We start from the raw sequence: 13535 nt of genomic DNA on the forward strand, positions 1-13535 counted from the left end.
CGAGTAAATATCAATAAGAGAAACAAAGAGAGTTGAAGAAAGCAGTTAAGTTGGAGAAATGTACACACATGGGCACCATGCACGTCACCTGCATATTCCACTACGCACATCACAATTGTTTTTCACCTGTCACATCTCACAGCACCCACAACCACATGCATCTGTAACTAACCTCGTCAAAGTCAACCCTCTACGTATATCTCTAGAAGGGGAGACACTAGCACGGGCACAAGCTTGGCCCATGGTACGATCCATCGCCTGAGAACCCTCGACCTTGTAGGTGCCTCAAAAAGGATTCAATGCATGCAAACTTTCTTTCGACTCCAATTTAACACCAATAAAATGTCACCTCGGCAGGCATGTTCACCACAAAGATGCCTAATATCTTTACATCATACTGAGAGCTCCATCATAATACCTTACTACATGCGTCAAAGCGTATTGGACCACCATCTACCCATGCTAATCATTCCATGGTGGGGTACGGAGGACTGCTTCTTCCCACTACCTACTTTTGAAGGATCCACTCCACTTCCACAACTAATGGAGGCCTAGCATAAAGAGCCTCTACATTGCCTATCACCTTCCATGCTATCTCACAAAGATGTCTACAACCCCAGGATTACCCACCACAACTTCTCACCACTTTGTTGCTTTGCATCCAACCCCGGATTAGTTTTGAATCATACCACTTCACCTTTCCTGCCCACTTCATACTGTATCCTAGACCATCCACACCTTTTCAACCTGTCCACAACTTTTCACCACTCACTTGGGTGACATGAGAACACGGTCATCACTATTAGGAAGAAGAGAGATATGTTAGACCACTCTATAGGTTAACATGGTTTCACCCACCTGACTTACCATAAGATGCTTTGCTATTTTACCCGCTCATACTTATCTTTTGTAAGACGGCACTAAAATATTTAAAGTAGCCTTACCTTGAGCTTAATTTCAAATATGGAAAGTTTAAAGACTTCGTGTACATACTTGCTCAAGGCTAGTAATAGATGTCGAACCATTTAAGTGTGGTCGATCTACTGTGAAAAGTATATGTCATTTTTTACAATAAGCAATATACAACCATTCCCTTGCAATAGAATACTTGCGGGCTCTTCTCTTCCCTCTTGCACTTATGCTATTGAATCTTGCTTGCTTGATGGCTAGATAGGTTTGTTTGTAGGTTTCTCTCTTGCAATAGCTTCCTTTTCTTCCTCCGTCTTTTGTGAGAGATAACCACCATGAAGACGAATCTATTTTTGCCTCCATCTAGACATAGAGAGCTCTTTCTTCACCCCATTGGTAAGGAGCATTTTGATGTGACAACAGAGTGACGACACGATGGATGAGCCAGTGTACCCACATCAGGAATTTGTATTTGCGGCTCAAAGGTAAGGAACAATGTCACATGCTTTCACAAGGCTAAGATAAGCTTTTGACTTAAACAATTCACGTGTCTAGATTTACGTCTTTATTTTTCAACAGCCTGGTCTCACATTCCTCAACTTGACAGTTGGTTTAGCTTGGCTTTTGGAGTTTTTGAGATTTTTTGAACTTAGTGAAAAGTAATTAAGGATCCTAATCTTAATTAATGATGATTATACATAAAATAAAGGATTTTTTTTATTCTTATGATTTTTCTTGAAATGAATGAATAAAAGTTACCTATCCCACTCTAATCCACACCTACTAGAGCTTGATGCTCATGTTTTCAAAGAATCCATTGTTTAGCTATTCCTTGGCTCAATGCAATGAAATCTACACCTTTTGGGCTCCAAAAATCATACAAATTATCAAGAAACCATGGTTTTTCACTTTCAAGATATGAAAATAGAATACTCTAATGTAAAATCTTTAAATCAAAATAAAAAAACAACCACCAAACACATCCAACATATGTTTTCGGAGTGTGATCTCCTACTCAACACTAGGCAATATAAGGTGATTCCAGTAACTTGGAATGGACAAATGAACAAAGTGAATCTCTAAGCTAGTCCCCGTTAATGGCGCTTAAATAGAGCTTACCTTAGCCTTTCCGAAGCATGTGTCGTTAGACCTTGTCTTAGAGCCGCGATTGCAACTTCTCGATATGGGTGCACTAGCTCATGCGTCGTCACATTCTCATCATTTCATTATGACACCGAAATGCTCCTTACCAATGGGAAAAGAGTCCTCTTTGCCAATAGAGATGATCATTCACAATGGTTCTCTCCCATAAAAGGCAAGGAAAGAAGAGTAAGCTAATGCAAGTAAAAAATCTAAAAACAATCCTATCTAGCAAAAGCATCCATCAAGCATGCAAGATTCAATAGAACATAAGTATGCAAGAGTAAAGGAGGAGGAACGCTCACAAGTATTCAATTGCAAAAGAATGATTGTTTATTGCTTATTGTTAAAAATGACTTATCTACAAGTGATTAGTTTTCACACTAGATTGGCCAAAAACTTAAAAATGATCCAACCACTATTACTAATCTTAAGCAAGTATATACATAGAGTCCTTAGATTTCTTGAAAATAGTCCTTAGACCACTATTAATAGTCTTAAAGCAAGTATGTGCACTAAGTCTTTAGACTTTTTCTATTTGACATTAAGCACAAGGTAAATATGCTTTATATATTGTAACACCATCTTACAAGATAAGTGTCCGTTCGAGCGAGTAAGATAACAAAGCGCCTTACAATAGGTCAAGCGGATGAAACCACGTGATCCTACAAATTGGTTAACATGTAATTAATTTAAAAATAACATTGTTATAAAATGAGAATAATATGCTAATGTGTCATGATATTGCCCATAAATTGAAAAGACATGTGAATGAATCTATCTTTCTAAACTCTTTTATTGCATGAGTTCTAATATTGTTGCCAATGTTTAAATGTTAACACTTACATTATCTTACAAAAAACAAGTGCCAATTCAAGCGAGTAAGATAACAAAGTGCCTTATGGTAGGTCGAATGCATAAAACCATGTTAACCTACTGAGTGGTTAACATATAATTAATTTGAAAATAAATTCATTATAGAATAAGAATAATATGCTAGTATGTGTCATGATGTTGCACATGAATTGGAAAGACGTGTGAATGAATCTACTGCACAAGTTCCTAGCATTGTTGCCAATGTTTAAATGTGAGCACTTGCATTATGCAAATTATAAGTAAACCATAAATATCTGCAACGTCACTTTTCATTATGTCAACATAATTTGCTGACTAAAACTTACCTCAATCAATGAACATTGAGGCAGTTGAGTTGATTTAAGTCTAAGTTGAAAATTGCCATAAAAGTATGTCAGTTGAGTTTATTTAAGTCTAGCTTGCTCAATTGAAAATTGCCATAAAAGTATGTCTTTTGAATATGGATAAGTAGTCTCCTGGACCAAAAAAAAAAAAAAAAAAGTGCTTGGGTGAGGGGGCATGTGTAAATTGATATGGCAAATGACTTTGGATGATAGAATTATGTGAGGTTTTGTGTGATTATCAAAGTTGGCTAGTCTCTAAATGCAATCCGGATATGTGACATTATTTTCAAACGTCTTCAATGACCCAAAAAATCTACAATACAGCACTGACCACCATTTGAACAGCCAAAAAAATGGAATACCCTCGGGATGCAAGAAAGGCCACCAAAAAAGAGAAAACCCATTTTTTAAATGTGGCAAATTCATGTTTTTGATTCCTTTTTCGTTTCAAAAAGTCATAATTATAAGGGCATCAAATTATCATGCCATTTTTGACAGTTTTGCTTAAGGTTTGTACTCCAAAGGAAGTACAAACCTTTTCAAGTGTTGATAGAAAGGACATATACAACCTTACAAAGTCTAATGTACATCTATGCAACACATTCTTAAAGTCGACCAGGATCATGCATCAGTGCAGTCCCACTGTACATTTATACTGCAAAAACACCGCTGTGGAAGGGGTTTGAAGTGATGTATGACACCAACACAAAGTAGTGATGTAGGTAGAAAAGCATTACATGAAGCCCTTCATGTTTTCTCCTTATACAACAGCACAAAACAACTAGTTCAGGTGCTGACTTACAGTTTCTCGGCACCGGCACCCGAGACAAATCTGTGGGCAGCCCCATATCCTGGCTAATAGGAATGTCCATATGCATTCACATGTGGGTTCTAGCTCGAGAGAGTTGTCACCGAAGGTCTACCACTTGGTACCTCAACCGTGAGCTCATGAGGACATGACCACAATGTTCGTAAATCGAACTTCCATTGGACGCCTGCTCATGGGGATGAAATCCTCGCATTTGACAGCTCTGTATAACCTCGACGCCCTCCGGGTCTGACAAACGGAAAATGCCACAGTTCCTGTGAACCCTAAAAAACATCAATATTGAGCCCTCAAAGCAGATGCATTGTAAGATAAACCTCTCAATTGATCAGGTACCTTGTGGTATCAGTGGGCGCCATTACTATGGCAATAGCCTCTGGTAGCATCACCTGTTTAAAAAACCCATTAGGATTACTGTTAAGAGACGCGAACCCTTGAAAGCATGATGCAGACCACAACTGCAGCTTCGAACAATGTCCAAGACAGTCAGACAAATCACAAATCCCCACCTGGTAAGAATAGTGAGTGTGAAGATCAATTGAGGACATAAAGCATGTTTGCTTCGGATGCGTCTACAGAGAAGAAAACAACCACCCATTAGACCAAGTACACAACAAATATATTAATAAGAGGACAAATCTAATACATCACACAACTCCCTTACATGGATCCACCCCAACTGAAAGAGATTACGCTTGTCTTGCCAATCGAATATCTCCTCCTCATTTAATGTTTGACACTGAAAAAGTACACAATCATGAACACAGCATTTAAGAAATGTATGAACTTCTTGTCACGAAAGGATAGGATACCACAAAGTCGGCAATTAATATATTTAAGCAGCCCAAAGTCCTCGTGCGGTGTATGTCAAATGCACACCCTTTGGGTTGCACAAGTGACATGGCATCCATAACCATTTAGCAGGCATTAATCCATTTATTCAAGCATTTATCACTGCATGTATGGGACTGTTTCAACTCCTACATCAGCACATAAAGCATTTAATAGCATATAGAGCATTTACTACATCAGATCGGGGCCTGTTATGACCAGCCGACTGTAGTATCAGCATTTAAGAAATATATGGACTTCTTGTCACGAAAGGATAGCCCACAAAGTCGGCAATTAATATATTTAAGCAGCCCAAAGTCCTCGTGCAGTATATGTCACGTGCACACCCTATGGGTTGCACAAGTGACATGGCATCCATAACCATTTAGCAAGCATTAATCCATTTATTCAGGCATTCAAGCATTTATCACTGCATGTATGGGACTGTTTCAGCTCCTACATCAGCACATAAAGCATTTAATAGCATATAGAGCATTTACTACATCAGATCGGGGCCTGTTATGACCAGACGACAGTAGTATCAGCAGCCGACAGCATTAATAGGGAATTTATTGTAGTCATGAGGTCTCAGACACCTGGCCGACAGTAGCATACCTGCCCGACCAGCATCAGTACAGCATCCTTGGGAGCATTGGGAGTCAGCAGATCAGCAGTATATTCAGCATGTAGACAGTAGACAACATCATAGACAGCATTCAGTCATCTTCCTACCTCCTACATAGAGGAAAGCCGGCATCCAAGGGTGGACCTAAGCATTGGAGAAGGAATCAGTCATCATCATCAGCATTCAGCACATCTCTCTCATTCTGAGAAGGATATTCAGCATAGATCTATCCATAGATCTCAGTTGTAACCATTGCATTTAATATAGCTGCATTGCATTGCATTGACACCATTGTCCATCTCTTAAGCATCATTAAGTAAAGTTTAGTAGCCTAAGGTTGTTTTACTACGATCAATCTCCCGCATGTCACATTGGTATCAGGAGCTTTACAGGGTAAGCAGTCTTAGTTCATGTTCATTCTATCAGTTATTCAGTAAGTCAGCATGTTAGTCACTTTCGCTCAGTTAAATCCAAATCTCAAGATCTTGCAAGCCGGGCCATCCTTAGGGTTTTCCCCTTAGGCATGCATCGGTAACCCGTTACCCATCCATCTACATTCTTGCATAGCATATAGAATTGCACAGGGCTTGCATTAGCATTTTAGTCATCCTAGCAGTCAGTTTAGCATCTTGCATCTGCAAGGTATATAGGTTTTACCCATGAGTTTTCTAGGGAAGAATGGCATCCGTCATCAAAGGAGTAAATGGAGTTTTGGGCTTCACTGGCAACAGGGGGCTCTCTTCCACATAAGAAGGCGGAAGTTTGCTCCAACATCGCCTCAGGAGGTTCAAAGGTTCAAGAACGAGGGAGATGGTGTGTGAAAGGATTCCATAGACAGGTCAGGGTGACTCAGGTATTTCCAAGCAGTTTTAGCAGCATTTGCCATTCGGTTCCCGCAGTGAAGAAGTCGTTGGCTCAAAGGATTCAACTCTTGAATTCGACCTCAATCCCAGTAGAAGAAGTGAGAAGATGCAGTGATTTCAGTGGAGGAGGATCAGCAGAGGAGTCGAAAGGTTGCAACCTGCCAGGTGTACCCAGCAACAATTTAGCAGAGGGGAATGTCATGTAAGATTCCTCCCCAGCCTCTCAAGATGTCCAGCATCTTCCCCCTGTAATCAATCCCCTCTTCAGAAATATAAAAGATTTTGTCTCTGCCTATTTTGAAATAGAGAGAGAAAATATTTTAGAGAGAAATATTCATATTTTGAATATTTTTAGATAGAAAAATTTCTCATATTATTAAAATTAATTCCCCTGAAACAGAAATTCAAAAAGAACTTTCCAATGTGCAATGGGAATTTATTGGAAATGGGTATAAAGGACCTTAGCCTAAGGGTCTAGATTTTAAGAAATTTTTGGATTATGGTCCAATTAAGGTTCCTGTGGGCCAATAGCATCAATTCATGTGTAGGGAGGAGATAAATCCAATTTGTAAAAGAAGATACCCAAAAATGAGTAAATGCTCACATAAGATGAAGACATAGTTGTTTCTCGTACGCGTACGAACAGGTTCGTACGGTACGGTACGAGTGGTACGATACCGTACGATATCATAAGGTATTTTTAGGTTTTTTTTTTCCTCCCAAAAAATCAATTTTCCTTGAAATTTTTTTTTCCAAATGCTTTAAAAAAATATAGAAACCTTGCTTTACGAAGATCCCAAATGCTCGCAATACTTCGCAACTTTTGTGTCCACTCAGTATTCCATATGGGGTTGTTGAGAGACCTAAAAAATCTGGCGAGGTAGACTGGTAGTGTACACTTGATTGATAGGATGAGAGAATCTTGCTACATCACTTGGGGATCCCTGGTATAGGTAGGCTAGACAATTAGATTCTCAAGTTATGTACGAGGGAGAAGATTTGGACATGGCCATTTTGATCTAGAGAGGAGTCCCTAACATTATCACCCTAGATGCACTCCTCGTATTTGTGCAAGGACGGTCCCTTAGTCATAAACGCTACACTGGGAGACCGTTGGTATTGCATTACCCATCCAGGTTCTTTTTTGGAGACAATCAGGAGATCCAACCGGGAGAGACACATATCCATGTTCTGGTTCCTCAAGCACTGTAGACTCCTCCCCTCCCAACCTTCTCTCACATTCAAGCTTGAAGCTCCATAGGTTGTAAGTGTAAAAAATAAAAACCGTATTTTATCGTACGGTATCCGAAAATTTCATATCGTACTAAAAATTCTCGTACGGTATCGTATCGTACGGTATCGTATTTTCGTACCGTGACAACCATGGATGAAGAGTTGACTATGTACAAAGTTTATTAGTAAGAAACTATAAGTAATTTTAATAGTATGAGATATTTGGGTATAATGATTTCATTTTGACACATATATAAGGAAGGGGAGTCCCTTCAATACTCACATAAGATGAAGAGTTGAAAATGTACAAGGTTTATTAGTAAAAAAAACTATGAGCAATATTAAAAATATGAGATATTTTGGATATCAGTAAATGCTCACATGAGATGAAGAGTTGAAAATCTACAAGATTTATTAGTAAAAAACTATGAGCAATATTAAAAATATGAGATATTTTGGATATCCAAAAATGAGTAAATGCTCACATAAAATGAAGAGTTGAAAATGTACAAGGTTTATTAGTAAAAAACTATGAGCAACATTAAAAATATGAGATATTTTGGGTATAATGATTCCATTTTGACACATATGTAAGGAAGTGGAGTCCATTAAAGGAGGTGCATATTTCACATGCTTAAATGAGTTTTAAACTCAAAAATATTGTGATATTTTTATCTCTCCTCTCTATTGAATCAAACCAAATCAAAATGGAACCAAACCGAATAAAAAAGGAACCAAACTAAATCCAAATCTAGTTCAAATTCAATCAAACTGAATCTGAAAAATTCTAAAATTCAGTTAGCTTTGGTTAGAGCTTCTCTCTCCTATAAATAGAACATGAGCTCTTTGAAAAAAAGAAGGAGAATTTTACTATACTAAAGTTATGCTGAAATAATGCTAATTTTTACTATTCTCTAAAATTCTCTCCAAATTGAAGAAATTGGAGCTTCCCTCTTTCTTCAATCCCCATTGGTGGCTCCATCAACATACTTAACCAATTGATTGGTTAGGACCTCTACCGTGAACAAAGAATCAAGCAATTTGTGAGGTAAATGGTGAATTTTGATCTTTTCTATAATTTCTCAATGTTTCTCTCTTCTCAACCCCTCTCAAGCTTGAGAAGCTTAATTGAAATAGTTTTTGAATGCTATTGAAGTTAATTGATGAATGGTAGTAAAGAGTTACATAATTTGATGAATGCTATTGAAGTTAATTGATTAATGATAGTTAAGAAATACATAAATTTTCATTTATGCTTAATTCTAATGGTTTTTATGTAATTTCTCTCTCCCACTCAAGAAATGGTCATACTCATGACCTATTCTCAATCCAAATGAAGCTTTTCATAAAGCTTTTCTTTAATCCAAGATTAATCTATGCTTGAGGCCAAATTAATGGCTTTTTTCTATGCTTTTAGTTTATGTATTTCATGAATATTGATGATTCAATCGATTATGGATTAATGATCCAATTAGGGATCATTCTATTTATTTCCTTAATGATAAGCTTTATCTCTTAAAAAATTTGAGATTTATCAGTCATAGCAGCGGAGCTATGGCAAAATTTTTATAAAAATTACGCATAAAATAATTTCATTCAAAGCATGAAAAGAGGACTTCCTACCATATTCTAGCAATTATCATCCTAGATTAATTGAAAGATATTTATTATAATCATAGAGAAATTGATTTTTATATTATGTATAATTAATTTTCATACATAGAGGTATGCATAAAAGATTATTATTTTAACATAAAAGTGTTACTTTTATCATATTTGGATTTCATGCATAGAGGTATACATAAAAGATTATTACTTTAATGTAAAAGTGTTACTTTTATCATAATTGGATTTCATGCATAGAGGTATGCATAAAAGATTATTATTTTAATGTAAAAGTGTTACTTTTATCATAATTGGATTTCATGCAGAGGTATGCATAAAAGATTATTATTTTAATGTAAAAGTGTTACTTTTATCATAATTGGATTTCATGCAGAGGTATGCATAAAAGATTATTATTTTAATGTAAAAGTGTCACTTTTATTATAATTGGATTTCATGCATAGAGGTATGCATAAAAGATTATTATTTTATTATAAAAGTGTTACTTTTATTATATTTGAATTTCATGCATAGAGGTATGCATAAAAGTTGATTATTTTATTATAACAGTGTTACTTTTATCACAATTGAATTTCATGCATAGAAGTATGCATAAGAGTTGATTATTTTATTATAAAAGTGTTACTTTTATCATATTTGGATTTCATGCATAGAAGTATGCATAAAAGATATTCTTTTTATACTAAAAGTGCGATTTTCATCATAAATAGATTTTATGTATAACTTAGATGCATAAGAGAAATTCTTTTATTCTAAAAGTATAATTCCTACCAAATTGAATTTATGCATAGAAAGATGTATAAAAGATTGATTCAAAAGTGTCATTCTCATCTAAATTGAATTTATCCATAGGAAGATGCATAAAAGATTGAATTTTAATTCAAAAGTGTCATTTTCATTTAAAATGAATTTATGCATAGGAAGATGCATAAAAGATTGATTTTTACTTCGAAAGTATTAATCTCCTTAAATGGAATTTATGCATAAATAAATGTGTAAAGAAATCTTATATCAAATATAAGAATTCTCTTGTATTCTATAAATAGATATGAGATATGATAGGATATGATAAGAGGTGTATAAGATGTGATAAGAGGTGATAAGATGCTTATGAAATAAGTTAGCAGGTGATAAGATGAATTAAGATGTGATAAGATGTTGGGCGGTTGGCTAATCCATGGGACTGGATGGGGTTAAGCTGGACTGATGGATCCGTAAATCGAGACTGAATTTTTGTTACTACGATAGATAAAGTAAATCCCGGATAGTAATTGTTCTATGGATAGGAATCAATGGCTGTGTCTCTTGATGGGAAAAAAAGCGTTGATCCCAATGATCCAAGTGCAAGTTTCTTCCTTGATCTGACCAAGTATCTTTATAGATACAGTCGGATCAGCTTGATCAGAAATGATCTTGACTACGTTAGAGTAAAAGTTATCCTGGTGGAATCGCCCGTGCTTTCCGGGTAAAGGAAGTTTTTCCGATTTTGGTTTTGGATAAACCGACGGATTATTCTCTTGTCCGGATATCCGTGGGCGAGGCCCCGAGTGTGGGACCCTGCCCTTTGCAAGATGTGCTACTTCCGCTGCTAGCATCCGAATCCATTGTGCGGTGGGGATAGGGATCTTACAGTTGGTATCAAAGCGAATTGGTTAATAAAGATCAACTGAGAAGCCAAATATGTCAAAAAATTTATCAAGAAGCACAAAAAGGTTGTAATTGTGTGATATAATTCATACAATTTGATATTCAAACTGAAATTCGTAATTTGGTAATTGGGTCTTCAAATGGAAGTAACGCAATTATATAGAATCCCTGACTTGCTTGAAACCTAGACATGATGGTATTTACCTTATAATTCCAAGGGCCGTGACTACCCGTATATACCGAGAGTATAGCTGCAGCTCTTTATTGACACTATATACGAGTAAATCTAAGACTTGAAATTATAAGCGTTAATGTTATCCAGATGATGATTTCGAATGTGGTTGATATGATTTTTAATTTTATTTGAGAAGTGATGAATTGATTTGGATTCTGATTGAAAAATGATGATTTCTAAAATTTAGTTGAAATATAATAACCTGAGCAAAACCACAATGAGGATGAATGTGACGAGTCCCTGTGATGATAAATGATGATAATGATTTCAGCAAATCACTATGAGATTAGTGGATTGTGCTGTCAAATTACTACTGTTAATACTTGACCCGGATAATCAAATTAAGGGATGTCAAATTGAGAACTTACTTAACTGAAATTTCCGTGGAGGAATGTTCAGAAGGAAATTTTTCGGTCTAATGGACCATTATCGTGTTAAAAATATGAATGATATGATCTGAATGAATTGTTATTTAATGATGAGTTCTATATAAGGGATATTTATCCCCGTATTCTGTTGGGTTGACCTGAATATAAGGAACCCCAGAATAAATTTGATCTTATGAAAAAGAGTTGTCCTCTACCTTGCGAGATGAGGACATCTCGCACTTTTTAAGTGGGGTAGAATGTAAGATTCTCTCCCAACCTTCGAGGTATACATGAGTAAGAATCTCCCTTTCTGATCTTATAATTATTCCCTCTCTAAAATAAAAGAAAGATTCTGTTTAAAAAGGGAAGACCCTTTCCCCAGAATACTTCTTAGGAGTCCCACCTGTTTTAAGGATTCAGAAAAATGAGTTCAGAAGTGAGAATCGGTGTTTTGGATACCAAGGTTTTGGTCTTCATTCGAGTACGACCCAAAAGAAGTTCTTTATCTCTTGGGAAGTATAAGAAGTTATTCCCCAGATATTGTGAGCCTTATCTGAATACAAAGAAAGTAGGTGACTTAGCCTACGAGCTTCTTTTACCTCCTCATCTCAAAGTTCATAATGTATCTCATGTAAGCCTTCTATAGAAATATGTGCCAAAACCAAATCATGGAAAGACGGTAAAACTTCAGTGGCAAGATACCCGTTGGCTTCTAGGTTACGCTAATTCCTTCTTTTATATAAGTCGTAACTCTTACTTGTCGCTCGCAGTAATCTTACTTCCATCGATCTCCTTTCTTCTTAATCTCCTTTATGGCTTGGCAACAGGAATTGGTTTTATCCATGATGATTTCTCACCTTCAAGACGCAAGCGAGTCTGTGAAGAAGGATTTTATAGAACTGTATGAGCGCTCACTTTTCCCTCACTTGGGAACTTCTGTAGCTCAGACCAAATGGCGGACCTGTCGAGATATAACTAGGGTAACACCGTGGACTTCCGTAACAATGTCCGCTTGGCTATGGTTATTGAAGCTTTGGGTTTGGGTTCCCGATACTACTGCGTGATGAGATCAAGGCATGGTGGATTTTCTGAGCGGGTCTTCTTACTAGCGTGCTTTCTTCCTCACCAGAAGATATGCCTTTATCCCGTTTTTGGCTTGCCTCTTAGAGGTCCTTTTGTTAGATCACCTCATACCACTGAGGTAGGTGCTGCAATAACCGGCCGAATTATTCCCATAGATGAGTTACCTTATACGTGTGCAGCTTGTGAGTGCTGCTTTTGTGACCATATGATGGACGGGCTTATGGAACTGTAAAAAGTCCTTCTATCTTTGCTGTATATGTTCCAAGAGTGAATAAAGTTCAAACCTTTGTTCTTGTCTTGAGTCTTGTTCTCTTTGAGACTTTTCTTCGTGGTTAATCTTAATTAAAAATTTTCTCTCAGTCTCATATGCGTGCATCTTGCGAAATTACCCCCAGTTTGCGAGATGAGGGCATCTCGCGTTTTTCAAGTGGGAGAGAATGTAAGATTCCTCCCCAGCCTCTCAAGATGTCCAACATCTTCCCCTGTAATCAATCCCCTCTTCAGAAATATAAAAGATCTTGTCTCTGTCTATTTTGACATAGAGAGAGAAAATATTCTAGAGAGAGAATATTCAGATTTTGAATATTTTTAGATAGAAAAATTTCTCATATTATTAAAATGAATTTCCCTGAAACAGAAATTCAAAAAGAACTTTCCAATGTGCAATGGAAATTTATTGGAAATGGGTATAAAGGACCTTAGCCTAAGGGTCTAGATTTTCAGAAATTTTTGGATTATGGTCCAATTAAGGTTCCTATGGACCAATAGCATCAATCCATGTGTAGGGAGGAGATAAATCCAATTTGTAAAAGAAGATACCCAAAACTGAGTAAATGTTCACATAAGATGAAGAGTTGACTATGTATAAAGTTTATTAGTAAGAAACTATGAGTAATTTTAATAGTATGAGATATTTGGGTATAATGATTTCATTTTGACACATATGTAAG

General features: G+C 36.5%; 1 protein-coding gene across 4 annotated transcripts in view; it reads right to left on the minus strand.

Moving 5' to 3' along the window:
• Positions 1-3627: 3627 nt before the first annotated feature.
• Positions 3628-13535, minus strand: part of LOC147617249 (AMSH-like ubiquitin thioesterase 3) — a 91483-nt gene continuing 81575 nt past the window's right edge. For 3 of the 4 annotated variants that reach the window (XM_086776880.1, XM_086776883.1, XM_086776881.1), the window contains 4 exons: positions 4739-4813; positions 4584-4646; positions 4411-4463; positions 3628-4331 (listed from right to left, as the gene is read on the minus strand). In XM_086776880.1, coding sequence (XP_086633006.1) covers positions 4157-4331; positions 4411-4463; positions 4584-4646; positions 4739-4813 — 366 coding nt within the window. In that variant the 3' untranslated portion in view covers positions 3628-4156. The remainder of the gene's footprint in view (positions 4332-4410; positions 4464-4583; positions 4647-4738; positions 4814-13535) is intronic. The other variant, XM_086776882.1, reaches the window with a different exon arrangement.

Source organism: Cibotium barometz, chromosome 37 (assembly GCF_041138505.1).
Source record: "Cibotium barometz isolate CiBa-2024 chromosome 37, ASM4113850v1, whole genome shotgun sequence".
Lineage (NCBI taxonomy): Eukaryota > Viridiplantae > Streptophyta > Polypodiopsida > Cyatheales > Cibotiaceae > Cibotium > Cibotium barometz.